This window comes from Fulmarus glacialis, unplaced genomic scaffold, assembly GCF_000690835.1.
Source record: "Fulmarus glacialis isolate BGI_N327 unplaced genomic scaffold, ASM69083v1 scaffold9532, whole genome shotgun sequence".
NCBI classification, from domain to species: domain Eukaryota; kingdom Metazoa; phylum Chordata; class Aves; order Procellariiformes; family Procellariidae; genus Fulmarus; species Fulmarus glacialis.
In genome coordinates, this window is record NW_009198404.1 from 1 (window position 1) to 19,167 (window position 19,167).

Here is a 19,167-nt window from a genome sequence, read left to right on the forward strand (position 1 = left end):
CCCGTCGTGGGGCCGAGACCGAGTTCCTAGGAGAGCCTCGGGGGAACTGTGGCCTGGTGAGGTGCGGGGATGTTTTGCTGTAAGACTTCTGGTAACAGCCATGTAGTTACCGGTTTGACAGCTACAACCGGGCTTGCTCCTCCTCAGGCGCATCGTTGTGCGACCGGAGCCTGCTTGGCACCGAGTCCCAGGGGCTGTGGTGTCCTGCTGCCTTGGAGTGTGCACCTTGTCTGACATAGCCCCTGTCCTAGGAAACGCACTCCTTAATGTAGCTGTTGAAGTGCTTTTGTACCTCTTACCTTGTCTTTTTTGGGAGTGTATTATGTGCTTTAACACGCCTGAGAGTGCCAGGCTTGTGGTACAGATGAAGAGCTTAGTGTCTTTTCAACAGGCATGTGTAGGATTGAACCTAGGTGTTGCAGGTCCTCAGCTGGAGCTCGTGCTGCAGGAATACTTTCTCTCACACACCACTATCCTGTGAAACCTGATGCGGTTCCTACAGCTGTAACGTGTGCCCATCTCTGGTCAGTCAGCAGACAACAGTAGTGCGAAGATGAGATGTTCTGGCTCTGGAAGCGCTTGTTGTTGTGACTGAGCTGGTAACAACTACTTATACCTGTCAAGGATGTAGCAAGGCCTCTTATTTCCTCCAGTAGGTTGTTGCTGAATTTAGTGGAGATAGAACTAAGTCAGGAGCAGAAGTGAAGCATGTTACCAGCTTGATGGCTCGGTTGGAAACTCCCAACAACCTCCACACTTGTGCTGTCTTGGGTGTCTTGTGTCTTTTGGGACAGAAGGACCCGTATTACCTGTGCTTGTGGAAGAGGATGTGAGAGAATGAATTTAGCAGAGCCAGCTAATGGTGCCTGATGAGCGGTGGTTAACGAGCAGTGTTGGATTTACTCTGTGTTGGGGACTGGTTGCCTCGGCTGCTTCTTAATCAAATTGCCTCCCATTTATTTTAGTATGGCTCTTCTGCCACTCTTTCATCTACTATCACTTGTTCCTTAGGCTTATCCTCCTAAAAGGTATACTAAGGTGCTTTTTGCTGTAGTTTTTGTACTAAGTTTTTATGGTATGTTTCTTTTTTTCTGCCTTCTGGCTTTCTCATCTGCGCAGACAGCAAACTCTCTGAATCCAGGGCAGTGTGGTGTTTGCTACCTGCTCTGAGTCTCAGCACTGTAGAGATCTGATCCTGATAAATAGCTAGGTGTTAATGTAGTAAATATAATTAATAGTAACAGCCTCACGGGGCTGAGGAAGGTCTCTAACAGATGTTACCTTAATTGCTCTGCCCCAAAGCAAGAGAACAGCCTGTAAATGTTCAGGAGGTCTTTGTCTAGCTTATTATTAGCAACCAAATCTCTGCTGGTAATCCACTGCAGTACTCTTGTTTTTACTTTTACAAGGATTTTTGTGGTCTTTAATCAAAATCTTCCATGCTACAACTTAAGCCTGTTATGTCCTGTCATATTCACCATGGCCACAAGGAACAGATTATTTCTGTTGTCCTCTCTGCAGCAACCATTTGTGTATTTGAAGGGTGTTATCACATGTCCCCTCCAGGCATCTCCTCTTTAGACCAGGCAACCCTGATTTCATTTCACCCAGGCTTTTCATTTCAGTCTTTATGGCTCTGATCATTTTTATTCTTCTCCTGTAGATTCTCTTCTCAGGAATTCTGATTCTCAAGATTCTGAAACCTCAGAGTTAAAAAAAGGAAAAAACCAACAAAGTGTAGGCAGTTAGAGCACAGTGCAGGTGGTAGGAATGAGGCCAGGAGTCTTGAATGTTCTGGAGTCAAGCATAACCTTTCTGTCATGTCAATGTTGCCCTGTTGACTGTGGACCAACTCGCCAAAGTTGTGTTGGTAACTAGTACCTGATGTGGGGCTGATTCTGAGAAAGACCAAACATCTGTGTGTTTTATAGTTACTGTATCCAATTAACAAGGAGGTCTGCAGAGAGAACAGTGAGCTTCACTTTCATCTGAATGTGCTTCTACAAACTGTCCTGGATTTTACCTCCTTTAACTGTGAACATGCCTTTTTGCCTCCTGGGGGCAGCTTTAATCTGTTGTAGTGAGAAACACTCCTGCTTTTCCCCCTTATGGTCAACTTAAATCCACTTATATCTTCTTGTATTGTGATTGTGAGGTGTTCAGGTCTTTCATTTGTGTTCTGCCCTGCATATTCTTGCCTGAGGCCTCTGGGTTGCCAAATTGCTGCTATTAAGTAAAATAGGTGCATTTGCAGATATCTTAAGAAAGGAATCACTTATTACCAGCACATGCTGATTAGGTAGAATGGATGATGCTTTTGTAGTCTTAACAAACTGAAGAAGGAGGAGTGGAAAAAAAGCAAGGTGTGGGAGAAAGGATCCAGGTGGGGGGTGAAGAGGTAGGAATTAAAGTCATTTTGCTTATGTTATAAGAAAAGGGGCTGGTGCTTGCAAGACAAAGACTCCCAAGTCTGTAGAAAATATAAATACTATTTTGAAATGTTACAGCTGAGGCAATCTAAAGAGCAACTGCTGCTGAAAAGCGTGTTCCTGCTCTCTTTTATTCTTCACTAATAATAAATTTAGCATTTGCGTGACCCCAGAATGAATCAGTCTGAGGAATTAAACTGGCAAGAAATTATCAGGAAAAAGAAAGAATACTTTATGTTGGCTTAGCTACCCAACATAATATGTGGTGGGACCAGGCAAACCCCAGAAGTGCTGCATGGTGGGTGATGAGACCACAGGGAGGGGAAAGCGCTTCCCATTGGATTGACTTGGATGTAGCCTGAAAGCGCAGCTGAAGACCTCAGATGATAGATGCAGCTGTGTCGAACAGCTTTTTATGAAGTGCCAAACAAGAACACTCTCCTGTGAGTGGTTAAAATGATTAATATGCATTTGCTCCCTAAGGCTAGGTATGGGAAATAAACCTTTCAGACAGTCATGAAACTGTACTAGCTTTGTAATTAAGTTACTGTCTGCAGGACGGCGGACATGCTCAGATAATGAATGGGCAGGTGCACTGCTGCTCAAAGCGTTTCAGCAATTTCCAAGATTCACAGTGACAGGACTGGGCTGCTTCTGAAGTGCTGAAACAATAAATGGTAGAAACAATCTGCTTACAACCTGATGACGTAATGAAGTGTGCACCCTATTCAGGTGATATTAACTACTTTTAGTGGACAGTTGTCATTATTAATGACCATGTCTTAATTTAAGCAGGGCTATCCTATAATATAAGACAGATGGAGAAAGACCAGAAACATCTGACATGTGAATTCTTAATTCTCTCTCTGAATTATAAAACATGCAAACCAAGAATTACATCCTTTTGTATAACACTAGGCATGCCATCAGCACTTAAATAGGCGTTTAGTCTTCTCTTGATGAGGGTATCCAAAGCTGCCTTAGGCATATTTTGATTAGAAGGGGAGGAAATAAAGCCAGGGCTTCTGAAGTCTTAAAATGAGATTTGAAAGATGGGATTTTTTTTAGCATTATTTGCTTTTATTTTTCCAGTGTATTCAAATCCCAGAGTCCACTGCAGCAAGAAAGAATTGCCAGCAAAAACTCCTCAGCAAGTCTTATTGCTTCAGGCTACGGAGGCGAACGTAGAGGTAGGAATTTGAAACACTACAGCTCTGAGATGGCCTCACCTTCCAAGCCCATGGCACCTTGGAGCTGTAGTGCCAATGGCTGATGCCGTATTCTGTAGAAAATGGCGATCAGCAGCTAAAAGTTCTGCTTTGCTTTGGTTACTCAGGGCGGGATGTCGGAGCTGAGTGATGAAGCCAGTGAGTCGGAGCTGCTCAGCCGCAGTCTTTCCATGTGGCATGGGGTCGGCCAGATGCTCTGTCAGGAAGAGCTGGACGTTCCCCTGGACTTGCATACGGCCTCCTCCGTTGGCCAGTATGAAGTGGTGCAGGAGTGTATTCAGCGGTAAGGAGGGGCGGGGGAGGGCACGAGTCTATGGTTACTTACTGCCAGTTATGTTTTTTCACTGGCTGCTATATAGTCAGTCTAACATTGCAACGGGGGCACATCACTGGAACTCCGCAAGTGTTCTTAAGCACAAAGTTTCAAGGGAAAAGTCTGCTGATAAAAATTATCTACTTAGTGATTCGGTGGAAGTTGTTCTCGAGCTGGTGGGAATTGCCATGCGGGCTTCAGTGCTAGAATTTTTTTCAGCCTTCTTTCAATACAGTGATGGTAGCAAGAGGCTGCAGGAACCTACTGTGATCTACAGCTCCAGGACAGTAGTTCAGCTGAATTCTTTTCTCTGTTATTTAGTGGAGATCTGGATTTAAATAAGAGGAATTGTGGTGGCTGGACTCCACTGATGTATGCCTCCTACATTGGCCACGACACCATTGTGCACCTGCTGCTGGAAGCGGGGGTGAATGTGAACATCCCAACACCGGAAGGGCAGACGCCGCTCATGCTGGCCTCCAGCTGTGGAAATGAAAGTGTTGCTTACTTTCTTCTACAGGTGTGTATCCCATAATAAATAGGTAAAGCCACACTATGTGGTTTAAATACTCCACCAGTGGCAACCAAAGTGTGCAATTTGTGTTCTGTTGCGAGTTCAGCTTCCTGACAGGGATTTAAACTCTCTTGGTATCACAGCGCAGAGGGGCAGTGGCTAAGAGACCCAGCAGAGGGGGTGCAGTAAAGAACATTCTCTGTTCTCTTGAAGCAAGGCGCAGAGCTGGAGATGAAGGACATTCATGGTTGGACTGCCTTATTTCACTGCACCAGCGCTGGACATCAGCAGATGGTCAAGTTCTTACTGGACAATGGGGCAAATGCCAACTGCAAGTAAGGAGGAATCTGTCGTTTCATTTCTCAAAAGATATCTCTTATTTCAGATATGGAAGCAGCAGTTGGCTTATGAACACATTCAAACACGGACAAGGAGAAGATGCCTGCTTTTGTCTTTCCTCCTGTACCTTAGGAAGTATGGCACACACTATTAGCTAATACAAGGACAGGTGACCTGCAAACTGAACAGTGAAGCCTATGTGCCACTGTTTATTTAACTAAGATCAAGAGAAATTAGATTTACTACTTGTTTAGTTATGGGCTAAACTCTGAAAGCGAGCAGGTGCAACGCCTTCTGAACTGAAAGTGCACTTTGCAAGTCTTTCTATTGAATTTTATGGGTACTTGGAGTTCAGTTTGTTTTGGTTTTTTTTTTGAAGTGTGCAGTGCATTCCTGTGCCTTGGGAACTGCCTGTACATTTATGCATATTGAATTGCCTGAGGTCAACAAGAGGTTCTTGCTTTGTTAGCTCCTCCAAAACTGATTTTGCTACTGAAAGGCACATCTGCAACTGGAAGAGTAATCTGTTGCTGTGTGGCCAATAGAGTAACACTTACTGAATCTCCACTGGGAGCTTTAGTGAGATAGACCAGAGTGCAGTAGAACAGCTAGTACGTGGTACAGTTTGTGATCAGCTGAGGGTAGAAGCTAGAGATGCCCTATTAGGGTATGGCAAAGACTGCAGCATATTTCAGCTTTGATTATTCTAGTCCATGTGTGCGTGTTTATTCTCTCTCTAGGGAGCCTGTGTATGGATATACACCTCTGATGGAAGCAGCTGCTTCTGGCCATGAGATAATTGTTCAGTATCTTCTCAATCACGTAAGTTTCTAGACAGTGCTCTGTAAAGCTGAAAATCTGTGGTTCCAGCCCTTAGACAGGAAGAACCACAAGCTTGACACCAGACTTTTTACAGTGTTGTGTTTGATCCTTGATGACAGTCACCTCTGAAGTCCCAGACTTCCAGGACTGTTCTCAAAGTATCTGCTTTCTGAAGGCTAGTACTCTGATTTTACACTGGCCTTGCTCAAATAGGAGTGAGGTCTAACTGTCCAGATTTAACTGAATAACGACTGAATTAGAAAACAGATAATGCAGTAATCTCCATATTGTTTATAGTGGGCTGGTGGGCACCTTCTACCTCCAAAAGCTTATGAATGTGCATGTCTCTTGATACTAAACAATTAGTTTTTAATATCCCATTTAGCTGGACCAGCTTACTTCCAGAAGGAGGCAGCAATGCAAAACACTTTTCAGATAAAACAAACTAGTTCCCCATGGCAATGCACAAGAGCCATGTACCTGGGCTACTTGATATTCAGGGATTGGAGAGACTGTGGATAACTAGAAAGGCAACAAGGTATTAGTGGAGCTTGAATTGTCTATAAAAGTGAGCCTGTATTTCTGATGGGCTTGGAGGAACTAAGACAATTCTTTGGCTCCCTTGAATGTTTGTATATAGTGCCCTCTGCTATGTACATTTTAAACATGTTTTTTTTCTATAGGGAGTGAAGGCAGATGTCAGAGATAACACTGGAGCCACAGCACGGACACTGGCCATGAAGTACGGACATACGAAGATTGTGGGGCTGATAGATATGCATGCAGCCCCAGTGCCCAAGGTCTTCTGCAGGGGTCCAGGTAACAGTGTTTTAGCTTGTTCATTTTAAGATAGAACCTGAAGAGAGGTGCTTGGTATTTTGAAAGTATGTTACTATGTGTATGGGGTAGTACTAGCTGGTCTGTCCTGGAAATGCCAGCATTTCTGAGGATGGAAGAGGCATGGATCCAACAATTTTTTTGTCTGCTGGCCCTTTTCTGACCTAGTCAAACTGTTTCACCCTTCCTCTTTTAACATTTCCTTTTTATTTTCCACTGCATTTATAGGACCAGTAGCAAATAAAGTAGGTAAGTGAATTACTATGCTGCTAACAATCTTTGTTTGAACTACAGGAAAATATGAAGAGCTGAGTTCCTCAGATGAATCATGTTCTACTCCCCAGAGACAGAGACCTGTTCGTAGGACCAAGGGTCCCAGCATCCATGATGGGCCCCAGGCTTTGGCTAAGATAACAGCAGTTGGAATCGGGGGAAAGAAGCAGTCTCGCTATGGTGAGAATAGTTAGAAGCCTAATTGAGAGTCCTTTGAGGTCTCTCAAATGCTTTGGAGCTATTTCTGTGCTAAAGTTTTTTTTCTTTTGATTTGGGATTCATGTGTGGCTTGTACAGGAACAAAGATAGCGAACACCATCGTACAAAACTATCCAATCTCTGGTTTAAAAAGAAAACCCTTGAGCTCTCTTGTCAGGGCTGGATATTGATGAGTGGAACATTTCTGTGGAACAAACGCTGCTCTTACCTCAATTACTGTTCGCTTGACTCTTGAGAACAGTCCAGCTTCCCTTTTTGAGACAGGCTCAAAAGTTTGAGAACCCTTTTCATGCTGATGGCAGAGGAAGTGGTCACACAGGCCACGAAATCATTGATCGTGAAAGTGAACTTGCTGCTCCTTGACCTGTCAGTTTTGTCTTCTCCGATGCTTGAAATACTACTAAAAATGAGATAATAAAACCCTTGCAATAGGCCAAGGGAAAGATCATCCCAGTTCAGACATCAACCCCTGGATGCAGTGGTATGAGTTTTGTTTTCTTGTGCGTGTGTCATAGCCAGAGGTATTTCTCAGGCTGATTACCTAGTTGTCTAGAATAGCCAAGAATATGGACTTAAAAGCATGTGCAAAGTTTGGTTCATTCTCTTCATACGGATACATACTATCCCACAGGCAGTGGCTGTATTGAAATGATACTGTCAGCTTCTGAAACAATGGTGGGACGCTACTAGTGTTTTAACAGAGATGCAGAGGGGTTGGCCATACAGCGTGTGCTTGGCTGGGGATGGTACATAGCTGGCACCTTGCTCTCTTAAGCAGATGGTTTTCCCCTTTGATAATTTGGGTATGAAGAGGAGAGGAAATGCTGAAAGCTGCTGTTTAAGGTGTGCCTCTGCTATGAGACTATTTCCTCTGACTTTTTTTCAATACAGCCATCTAAATCAATACAGCTGATGTGTGTTTGTATGAGGGAGGCTGTAGACGTATGCATTTTTCAGTTTTTCTGTGTGCTTCTTAGAATGGAACCTGCTAGTTGAGAAGACAGTCTCTTCTTTTGATTATTTTCAAATCCCTGAGTGGTTGCTTTTCCTGCTGGATCCTCCCTGGTAACTTGCAGCCTAATCTTTACTGGTTCTCCCTTCCTTTTGCACACAGAGCAGGTTCCTCCTCAGGGCTATGTTACCTTCAATGATGATGGTAGCTGTGAAGCAGACGATATCCGGAACCGGGATGTTACCTCTCCAATTAACGAGCAGGATGTGGAGAGCAGTAGCAGCAGGGGTAAGTCACCGTCTCAGAAAATAGTCTGGCTTGCAGTGCACACCTGGATGTGAGACCAACCGCTTGGCTTGCATGTTCCTTTCCCACTAAGATGTTGAGGATTGGAGTATTTCTCATGAGGAAAGGCTGAGAGAGCTGGGATGGTTTAGCCTACAGAAGAGAAAGCTCAGTGGGGATCTCATCAATTTGTACAAATAATCTGAAGGGAGGGTGTAAAGAAGACATAGCAAGGCTGTTTTCAGTGGTGTCCAGTGACAGGACAAGAAGCAATGGGCACAAACTGGAAGACAGGAGGTTCCCTCTGAACATGAGGAAATGTGTTTGGGTTTTTTTTTTGGTTTGGTTTGGTGGTTTTTCCTTTTTTTTACTGTGAGGGTGATTGCACACTGGGGCAGGATGTCAGAGGTTGTGGAGTCTCCATCTTTGGAGATGCTCCTGGACACGGTCCTGGGCAACCTGCTGTAGGTGACCCTGCTTGAGCAGGGGTTTGGACAGGATGACCTCCAGTGGTCCCTTCCAACCTCACCATTCTGTGACGCAGCACAAAGGAAGGATCTATGGGCAGTTCCTAAATTAATAAAGGATAATGTGGCTCTGCGTTGGCTCTGGGCTCACGGAAAGGCCTTTCCTGAGCTTTACTAATGGGAGTGGAGGCTTTGTAGTAATAACTCACTTTTCCACCCCATAACCAAGAGCCTTGCAGAAACACACACAACCAGCCTTCCTGCTCTCTGTGGTACTAAACAGACTTGGAGAAAGATTAGCGCCTGGGATCAGACATGATATTTCTGTCTCAGAATCGTCTTGTGTTGTGAGTGCTGCATATGAAGCCTTGCTCTGGGTTTCTCCTTCCTTTACACCTCCAGCAGGTTTTGCTGGTAACTGTGTAGCAAAAACAGCACCGAGTGTAAGGAAGTTGAACCTCAGACTTATTTTTTTTCATATTTCTTTCCAGAGGATAACGTTTTCTTCACCAACAACTTGGCAACTGTCAGGAGCAGCAGCAGCAGCAGTGAATGCCTGACCAAAGCCCTGGGGGTCAGCAGTGAAGGCTCCTTGGAAAGCAATGAGGTGGGGTTTTCAATTTTCCTTTCTCTGCCTTCAGCTTGGCCAGTGCCATCACCCTTCCACAGCCTGCTATGACGCTGCCTCCACAGGAGGCTGTAGTACCAGGCTGGGTGAGGAAAGGTAGTATTACAGGGACAAGAAAACCAATTCCCATATTTGAAGATTATGGATTGGCTTATTTGATCTCTGGCTAGTACCCAACTCTCAGAGCACATTCGCTCTAGAACAGATTTTTGATGGCTAGTCAGTAATTTTTAAGTTCTCTCCTGCTTCTGAACTCTTTGCAGACTTCTAGCTAGGTGGTGGTCAAGAAGGGATGTGACTTGCTAGAGCTGGGTCAGTCCTTGAGCTTCGCAAGATAGCAGGCAGTATGGTAAGATTTAGAGAAGCCCAGCAGTGCTGTATTGGCATTTCTGAAGTACAGAAAGGGGAAGAGGTTGGAGGTTACTCAGTGGTTCAAGTCACAGCTCGCGTGGTTCATGACACAGCTGTGGGGCTGATGCGCAGAAGGGCGATACAGCTGAACGTGAGCAAAAGTCCTCTATCTTGAGGAGCTTCTTACAGGTGGAATCTCAGTGCGTTGTATTGGTTCAGGGAGGATTTAGCGTTGCGCTTTGCTCTGGCTTGCTCTGGCATGTTGCTTCCTAAGCTGGGACTGCGAGAGCCTGATACCATTCCATGGTACCAGGCTGTCATCTTGGGAGTGACTTGACTCAGCCCTTCCTAATAAGGCCTTTGTTAGTCTTTGTTGCCTGTGTTTGTGGACCACTACCTGGATTTAGAGCTTGGGACCTGAAGGAGTCTGCACTTGTTAGCTGTAGTGATCCTGGCGCCTTTGCATGATCATTCTTGACCTTTACATTTTGTGGTTTCTTCTTTCTTCTTCAGGATTCTGACCATGCAAACAGTCCCCCTAGTCGGAAACAAGCCAAGAGCTTTAAGATCAAGAATCGCTACAGCAACAGTGATAGCCAGTGGTCCCACTGCCCAGGGAAAGCTGGGGGCTCTAGTCAGCACCTAATCCTTCCTGAGCCCCCTGCCTATACAGGCCCCCAGGTAACTATGCACAGAAATTTGTCTCTGAAGTAATGCAGACCATGTCACTGTATCAAGCTTGGGAGGCTTTTTCAAGGTTGCCTAAGCTGCTTTCTTGGCCTTCTCAGATAAAAGGGAAGTTGTCACCAAAACACCTTTGATTCCAACTCTCTGCCCAAACTTAAATGCTTGTGAAACAGCAATTTGTTGTACTAAGAACTGTCTGCTTCGGTGTTGCTGTTGCTTGGAGGGGTATTCTAGGCCCTCAGGCCCATGAGTGTGCTACCAAACACGTCTGTGGTGGGAGCTAGGGTAGATGTTGGTGTGTCTTTCTTCTCCGCATTTGTTACAAGAGGCAATGGCTGCAGCAGACAGGCCAGTCCTGTTGTGTTGTGTGACTACGGAGAAGGGCAGTTAACCAGGGAAGTCACGATTGCTGCTAGAACCCAGGAAGGCATAACAGCAACATGAGGAAGCAGATGTTTATGATGAAGAGGCATGGCAATGCTTTTGTTTGTAAGGGTATAAATAAGTTTGTTTTGGATGGGCTGCAGGACCTGGCAACATTCCTTGAGCAGATTGGATGCCTGAAGTATCTGCAAGTGTTTGAAGAGCAAGATGTCGACCTCCGGATCTTCCTGACCCTCACAGAGAGTGATCTGAAGGAAATAGGCATCACGTGAGTGTCTGTAATGTAATTCTCATCTTTCACCTTACAAATCATGCACACAACCTGGTCAGGAAAGTTTAGCTAGTGAGTGCTTTTCTGTTCTGGCTGTCTCCCACACAATTTTGATATCCCCTAGTTCTTGGCTGCAACAGGCTCCTGTGTTTGGAGGTGCCTTGGAGGAACCAGGAGACTGCAGAGGTCCTCATGGCATCCCATTGGGCCTAGGACAGATGGTGCAGTGTTTGGTCCCTGACAGTTTGCCATTCTCCCACCAGTCTGTTTGGACCCAAGAGGAAGATGACTTCTGCCATTGCCCGATGGCACAGCAACGCTCGGCCGCCCAGTGATGCCCTGGAGCTGGCCTATGCAGATCGGCTGGAGGCTGAGATGCAGGAATTGGCCATTCAGCTGCACAAGGTAAGAAGTCTGCCATGAGCTGCTCAATGCCTTACTGCAATAGGTGATCAGTAGCCGTATTTTTATGTTGTGCCTCTAATGGCCTGGGGTAAAGGAAAAGACATAACTTTCAGTGGACGCGCTTGGTGTCAAGTAGATCAGGTAACACCATAAGTGCAATTTATCCACTCATCACCTGTGCTCCATGCTTGTGAAGCCTTTAGGTCTCTGTTTCCCATCCACCTGAGAACTAAACGAGGGAGTGGGAGGAATTGAATACCTATTCTTTTTCAGTAGCGTCATTTTTATGGTGAAATTGTGCAGCCATTAGTGAACAGACTTCTATTGCTTTGGGAAATTGGGCCCACTGAGTATCTTTGCAAATGGAGAGGAAGGGGGAGTTGTAACTATGGGTCTGGTCTTGGTGTGGAGAGAAACTGTACTCAGTGTACAAGCCTTATCCAGCTTCCTTTCCCACTGGGTTGGGAGCACTTCTGCAGGAACCTTCTGGCTGCCTAAGTCATTAAAATAGCAGGGACTCCAGGGATGTGTCAGAGCAGGCACATATGAGAGTGATGTGCAGGACTCCCAGCCTAATCCTCCGTTCTGCTCTGCTGTAGAGGTGTGAAGAGGTGGAGGTGATGAAGGGCCAGGTGTGCCAGGAGCAGAAGCTGCGTGCAGTAGCTGAGAGCTGTTTGATGGAGCGGGATGAGACCTGGAATGCTATCCAGTGCCAGCTCAGAGAGGTGCAGGCTATCACCAAGGATGCTGGAGCTCTACTAGATCAGATCAAGTAAGTAATTCCCAGGAAATGGCACTGAGGCTACTGGGAAGTGGGATTTGGGCTGTACAGAGATCAGAGGTCATACTGGCAGTCTTACAGGTGATGTTTAGGGTAAGGCAGGAGAGCTCACCAGGCATCTGAACCCATTTTGGATCCTGCCTGACTTTCTCTAGTGGAAAGCCACAGCCATGTGAGCAGATGTGAAGCCTTAATTAGATGCATGAGCTATAAATTGCCTGACTTTTTAGAGGTGCTGAGTGCTCCTGTTTCAACTAGAAGGTGAAGGCACTCAGCTCCTTTGGAACCAAGAGGCTAGGTGCTTTGTGCTTACATGAGACCCAGTATATAGACCAGGGTATAACTTGGTGATGGGGTGAATGCAGGAAAGAGTTTTTAACTTGCAAACCATATCAAAGGACTTGCAATGTCTTGCCCTGACTAGGGAAGAATACTTTTCTTGCAACTCTGACACCTAACAGAAAAACCTGCCCTGTTCATTCACACCACTGCCTTTGAGTTCTGTCTTCCCCCACCTCCTAATATATCTTTTGTTGCCTTTGTGGTGCTTTTCTCCCCGCCCCAGTTGGACTCCTGTCATGGGCCCTGTTCTGTCCACTGATAGAACAGACATGTCCTTGAAGGTGACATTACTTCTACTGCTATAGTTCCTGGCCCAACAGGGAATGGGGCCTGCTCACTACCAAGCCAGGGTGAGCTGGGATTGGCTTCCAGGAGGACAGCAGAGCAATACTCCCAGCTGCGAGGGGCAGAGCACTTTGTCTTTTCCCCCTGACTGAGGAGCTGAGGCTGGTAGAAGGGCCCTGCCATGCTCTGAGGATACACTGTTTGACTGATGGTGTGATGATGTTAGCCAGAGAACTTTGTGTGCCTCTCTTGCTTTAACCTGATGCCTGTCCTGAGATAGCTTCATTTGCCCATTGGAAACCTTGGATCAGGCTTGATTCTCATAAACCAGGAGCAGCCCCTGGCTTGGGCTTTCTCCTGCTCACCCCGCCCCCTCCTTCTCTTCTCCCCCCGCAGCTCCTCTGTGGACAGGGGCAGAGATTGCTGTGGAGATGGGGCACAGTGGAGAGCGCCCTGAGCTTTGTCTGGGGCACGTCTTCCTCTTCCTGGGAAGGAACAAGGAGCAGTTTGTAACCCAGGGCGTTAGATGCGGTCCCTCGGCACCCCAAGCAGGTACTTGCAGGACGTAGGAGTGCACAGACCGGCATGTTGTTCCAAGAAGTGTCCCTGTGCACTTCTGATGGGCTTTGTCTTGTTTGGCAGATCCTGTCAAGCAGAGCTGTCCTCCCGGCTAACCCAAGAGCAGGCAGTCAGCAGAGTGCTGGACACAAAGGTGCAGCTGGGAACCGGTGAGAGCAGGCGGCCTGGTGAGCGTCCGGGTGAGAAAGAGCTTATCAAACTACACAAGTGGGTGCAAGGGGTGGGTAAACAGCAGGGCACCCCAGAGCAAGCTGCATGCTTGTCTTTCATTGCCAAAAGGGTGAAGTTAGAAGTGAGTTGGAAACAGATGAGCAGCCAAACCCCTAAATTTAATGTAAAAACTCTTGCTCAGGAAAAGCATTTAAAGCACTCAGGGCTTTAACTGCAGCAGAGTTTCACAGCAACTTCTGATTCTTAGCAAGTGGGAAGTTTTGGGGTTTGGCAGGTGTTTGTGGCTAAAAATGCAAAGCTGTAGAACAGGCAGCCAGTGGCAGCTCTTCTTCACGGGCCTGTGGCTTCCCCTTCCTACGCTGCAGCGTGTGGGCACCTCAGGTCTGTTACTGCACTGTGCGCTAGAGCAAGGTCTGTATCGGAAGCCGTGGTCGGTTCCCTAACCCAGTCTGGGGGATTGTGCTGTTTGCCGTGGGGCAAACTGCTGTACGTGGCTGAGCAGGCTTGGCCCACCAGTTCCTTATCACAAGGAATTAGCAAATGATCCTGCTGCCCATGACACGCTTTGAGATGTGCTTTTTGCTGCTTGTGTTTTAAAAGTGAGACAAGTAGAGATCCTGTTGATTTCTGTCCGCTACGTTTCATCTCTTTGAGATTCTCTTAATATATGACCCAGCCAGTATTAAAAAAAAAAAAAATCCCAAGTAGAATTCTGGTAGAATTGCCAGAAAAACCCCTCAGTTTGTCACAAGCAGTTCCAGCTCTCTTCCCATGTGACTCAGAACCCCTAACTGGAGCCTCTTTGTGTGTGGATGCTTCACAGCAACACCAAATCCTTGTCTCTGCTCTGTCACAGAGAGCATGCAGATTGATTAAATGTGTGGTTCCTCTTTCTTGCAGTGCTGGAAGGATGGCCACCTTCCTTGAAGTCTCTGAGCTTGCCTGAGCTGTCAGCTGTCCTAGAGGAGTGTGTGGGAGAAATGGGTAAGGTGGGGGAGGACTCTGGCCACATGAAGTGACTGTTGTGCTGGAGGGAAGGCATGCAGCCATGGTTTTTGGTGATTTGGCAGTGGCCAAATGGTTGGAGGGACCTAACAAATCCCCGCTCATTCAGGGAAGTCTCCAGGCTCTGAAGTTGCTGCTGGCATTTTCTTGCACTTAATCTCAGTGCAGATCTTGGGCTCTGCCTCAACCTCTGCTGACAGGTCCAGGCTGAGAGAAGGGGGTATGTGCCCCCACTGCATCTCTCCTGCTCAATGGTCAGAGCTGCTTGTGAAGTGGTTTCCAAAGCCTGTGTCCTGTTCTCCTGACCACAGGAATTTATCCCAGCAACAGGCAGTCAGAGAGTAGAGAGACTCCTGTTTTCAGGGCAGGAAGCTGCAGGGGAGAAGGCAGCATGGAGGCAGGAAAACAGTGGCTGAATGCAGATTGCAGCCTGGTCTTTACCGCTTGCTGGCCTATTGCTAACACTGATTTTTCCTTTTGGTTTATCCTCAGGAAAATCTCTGCAGACTGTGACTCAAAACCTCCAAAGGCTCCAAGCCCCAGGGCAGAGCGGGCAGAGCTGGTTAGAGCCATAACAAAGCAGGAGGGTGAGTGGAAACTAATGACAGCCGCAGAGGGTTGTGGCATTGAGGGGGGGCATCATTCCTCGCAGCAAGTAACAGCCATCTGCTGCTTGCGCCCAGTGCTTGCTCTTAGCCTGCACGCTGAGGCCCTATTCCAACTAGTCCTTATGTGCCCTCTGGTTGGTTTTCCCTTTGGAAAATCCTTAGTAGTCCCCTTGTCCCTGTGCCCCACTGAAAGGGTGACTGTCCTCTTTTTTTTTTTTTTTTTTTTCCCCCTTTTTCCCTCCTGGTGGTTGCAGGAGTACTGACGTCGGGTGACTGTTCCACCCGGAAGCTGAGTGTGCCTGGGAGAATGAGCGCGAGGGCTGTGCTGGCAGCACCGCAGCTCTGCTGAGAGTGCCACAGCAGCTGGTAGATGCGTGGAAGGAGGTCTCAGCCATCAGAGAACGTGCCTGGGAGAACGAGGGACAGCAGAAGACAACAACCCAGCAGCTGTTTGGGCCTGACTGTTGTCTGGTTTCCCAGGATCATTGTTGTTCATACCAAAAGGTTAAGTTAAGAGGAGAAGCACTGGGCCCAAAAGGTTTACCTGCCTTAAGCTTCCTGCAGCCCTTGTCATTCAGGGCTGTGTGGTGTTAGAAAGTTGACAGTTACCCATAGCAATCAATTACCCTTTTCCACATCCTATCCTCCCCAAGGCCTCTGACACTTGTCCTGGCCCCTTCTATGCCATGTGGGTTGCTCAGGAGCTGACCCAGAAAATGTATCTGAGGCAATAAGGAAGGCAAGTTTGTTGTGGATGGGGAAAATGAGTAGGGTTTGTAATGTTTGGCTTATTGAGCTGCAGTGAAACTCATGCAGCCCTAATCTCTAGCGGGAATGTCTGCCCTACTGCCATCCCAAATCTGTGCTTCAAAACCTCTCCCTCCAACCAGCCCACCCTGGTTCGGTTCAGATTCTTGGCCTCCTCAGGGGCTGTTTGTGATCATGTTATTCAGCCCCAAAGAACTCGGTTTTGTGGTAAATGCTTTATGGCAGAGACTCTCAGTCTGTTTTGTCAGTGCCAAGATCCCAGCGCTGACAGTGGTTGCAAGGCAGATGTTCCCCTGGAAGGACATGAGAGAGAAGGAAGAGCTTGAGACTGTTCAGTCTCCTGTGCCTCTGGCAGGCAGCAGAGTGCCAAGGCAGGCAGAACAAGCACTGAGGGATGGATCTGTCCCGCGTGGGAGATGGGCAAAAGAAATCACATCCCAGATGTAGCTGTGGTGCAAAGCTTTGGTCCTCAACCACTGCCTGCCTTTGGTTTCCAGGCTTTAGTGTTTGGAAATAGTTCTGCCAAGGCATTCTTGTGTTGGTGGTGTGAGTGTTTTCAAAGGGCAGACAAATGGTGCAGGAAGAGGCTGCGTCCCCAGAGAGACCGCTCCATCTCTTGGAGCTGGGTGAGCAGCCACAAGGGCTCTGGTGACAGATACGTTGATGTAAAATGGTTTCCAGTAACTCTCTGTTCCTGTGTATTGCTGAGTCCTGTGGGGGGAAGAAAAACCAAACAAAACCTGAAGTCTGTGAGTGATGGCCTCAATGAGTCTGGAAGTGTTCTTCTCTTTGCTGGGAAGGGGAAGAAACTATGTGTTCCTTCTGATTTTAATTTTTTGGACCTTGATCACAGATGCCAAAATACAAAAATTCATTCTGGCTCCATCCTTTGAGCTAGACACCCCTTCTGATGAGCTGCCTGGGACCATTTAGGCAGGCTTGAAAGCTAGTCTGCACTTGGTAAAGGTAACATCTGGTTTGACTGTCCCACTGAACTGTGTATCTGTGCTTCCAGGGGACAGTCCTGGGGCACCGAGGCAGGTACGGCCTGCTCTGATGTGAACCTGCCCTGCTGGCAGCTCGTATGTGCTTGGCAGTGTGCTCAGCTGTGGGGTGCTGCTTTCTACTCATGTTTAACTCTTAAACTTAACATGGCACACTATTTTTTCATCTTTAGCAAATGGCATGGGTGTATGCACATGGGCATCTGGTGCTAGCTGTGTAGCAGGCAGTGGGACAAGGCTGCAGGAGATTTCACCCTAAAGCATTAGTTTTGATGAGGTGGAGCCACTTCTCTTAAGGCAGCATCCCTGAAAGCTGCTCCAAGTATTGAGGCTGCGCTGGGAAGAGTATTTTGGGCTTTGTTCTTCATGGCCTGTTGCTGGAGGAATGGTGGGGAGTGCCAAGGCAGGTTGCGCTGCCCTCTCCCTAGCCTTGGCGGTGTCTCTGGCTGCGCTAGTACAGGGTTGTCAGTGTGTGTCCCTTGGAAGCCCAGATTTGAATTTAAGGCAAGACGTCTGTGGGGAAAAGGGAAAAGTTTTCATAGAAGAAGAAGAAAAAAAAAACAAAACACAAAAAAACTGAAACACTACCCAAAAAACTCCAAAAACCCAAGTGAAAGGGCCTGGGAGCAGCTGGAGAGCAAGGGAAGCCCTGGCTCAGCAATGCCTTCAGAGCTGGGTAGGCTGTGCAGGAAAGTGGGTGGCTGGAAGGAGAGACTATGCAGACTTGGGGCTAGCTTTGCTAGGTCATAGGGTGGAAGAAAGGGTTTTTTGGGGGGATAAGATGATACATCAATAGATTGTAATGCTTGGGGGCCTGGGAAAAGGGGTAGGTAAGAGATGCAGCAGTGTATGTATGAAGGAAAAGGAGAGCCCTACAGAAAAGGTGCTGCAGGAGCCCAGATGTCAAGGCTTAAAGGGGTGCTAGAGTGGCCCAAGGGGGACACCAGGGAGGGGATTTTATAAATAGTGTTTTCCTGAGGAGGCAATTCCTTAAATGGAGGACTTTAAACAGCATTCATTGCTGAAAGGGTGGCTGTGCAGGCAGCAGGAGGTCTGGTGCTACCCTAAGGCAAGCTGTCCGAATAAAATAGTATTTGCTGACTTGGATAAAATAATAAAAACTGAAAACCTGTTTCTGGTGTGTGGGTTTCTCTGGAAGGAGCTGGGGTTGTAGAATCATGAATAACCTCACTGATTTATTTCAGGACAATCATAACCTCAGTGATTTATTTCAGGACAATCATCAGGAATACATACAGTGCTTGCCAGCTTCCTCTCTCAGGTGGTCGCATGCTGAGGGGTCTGGGGCTGCCTTATCCACCGCTTCCCAGCCCTGCCTGGCTCCGGTCGGAGGTGACACCCTTGCAGCGCTAGCTGGGTCGTTGATGTGGGAACTTGTGGTCAGGCAGTGCCAGAGCTGCAGAGGAAGAGCATGCATAGGTAACAAAGCGTGTGCTCCTCTGAGGGCTCAGCTCTTTCCTTCCTGGCTGGGGATTGCCACTTTTGCCCCCAAAAGGTCCCCGTTGCATGACAAAAGCTGTCTCTGCACTAATTCAGAAATGAGTTTATGCCCTGTTGAGTTGTGTGCTGGTATTTCCTCTCGGGATGCAGTACTGGTCTTGTGCCCAGCTCTGGTCTGAGACTGTTGTGAGCTGTTGGTGTGACTGTGCTCTTCTAAACCTTCAGCCAACCTCTGATCTGTCGCTAGAGACAGGCGGTCAAGAGGACAGCATTCAGCAGCTATCACAAAAAGTTTAATAGGGCAACGTAACAATCTCTTTCTGGTCAAAACTAAAGCTCTTGGTGTATCTCAACACAAATGAAGCTGAGTTGGGGTTTGGACTGGTGGGAGTGGAGCAGAGTCTCTCGGACCCCTGCCATCTCAGTCCTGCTGTGTCCTACAGCGGCAGTGGGCCAGTGTGCAGCCAGGGCTTTCTGTCTCCATGCTCAGATTTGAAACTGCCGGGAGAGAACTGGGAACAGCTCCCCTCTCACGCTGTGATTCAGGCTCCTTGGTGTTGAGAACTGTTACGTGTCTTTTCTCAGCTCCATCTTACACCCAGCAGCACTTCAGAGAGTACCTGGAAGCACTGATTCATTGGGGAGACTAGCTTGGACCTCGAGAAGAGGGCCAGCTTTCTCCTCCCAAGGCAGTGCGGCCTCTTAAGCTTTGGCATCAGCTCCTGTAGCCCTGCCCCAAGCGCATGCACTGGTGCCAG

General features: G+C 47.4%; 1 protein-coding gene across 2 annotated transcripts; it reads left to right on the forward strand.

The window, feature by feature from the left end:
• The first annotated feature begins 3,771 nt into the window (after nucleotides 1–3,771).
• Nucleotides 3,772–15,143, forward strand: ANKS3 (ankyrin repeat and sterile alpha motif domain containing 3). Of its 2 annotated transcripts, none has more exons than XM_009572880.1 (15): nucleotides 3,772–3,941; nucleotides 4,293–4,491; nucleotides 4,699–4,820; nucleotides 5,565–5,646; nucleotides 6,330–6,465; nucleotides 6,778–6,936; nucleotides 8,090–8,215; nucleotides 9,171–9,286; nucleotides 10,172–10,339; nucleotides 10,873–10,997; nucleotides 11,264–11,405; nucleotides 12,005–12,177; nucleotides 13,456–13,571; nucleotides 14,464–14,547; nucleotides 15,061–15,143. In XM_009572880.1, exons 1-15 carry the CDS (start codon nucleotides 3,772–3,774, stop codon nucleotides 15,141–15,143), a joined length of 2,001 nt encoding a protein of 666 aa, XP_009571175.1. The 2 variants fall into 2 exon arrangements, with proteins under 2 accessions (XP_009571175.1, XP_009571176.1); XM_009572881.1 differs by having other exon boundaries at nucleotides 13,456–13,541.
• Nucleotides 15,144–19,167: the final 4,024 nt, after the last annotated feature.

Excerpts from the sequence above, each read along its gene's own strand:
- ANKS3 (XM_009572880.1), top strand. The coding sequence starts at position 3,772 with ATGTCGGAGCTGAGTGATGAAGCCAGTGAGTCGGAGCTGCTCAGCCGC. Across the intron at positions 3,942-4,292 it reads GTGCAGGAGTGTATTCAGCG|TGGAGATCTGGATTTAAATA; the intron begins GTAAGGAGGGGC and ends TCTGTTATTTAG. Across the intron at positions 12,178-13,455 it reads GCTCTACTAGATCAGATCAA|ATCCTGTCAAGCAGAGCTGT; the intron begins GTAAGTAATTCC and ends CTTGTTTGGCAG.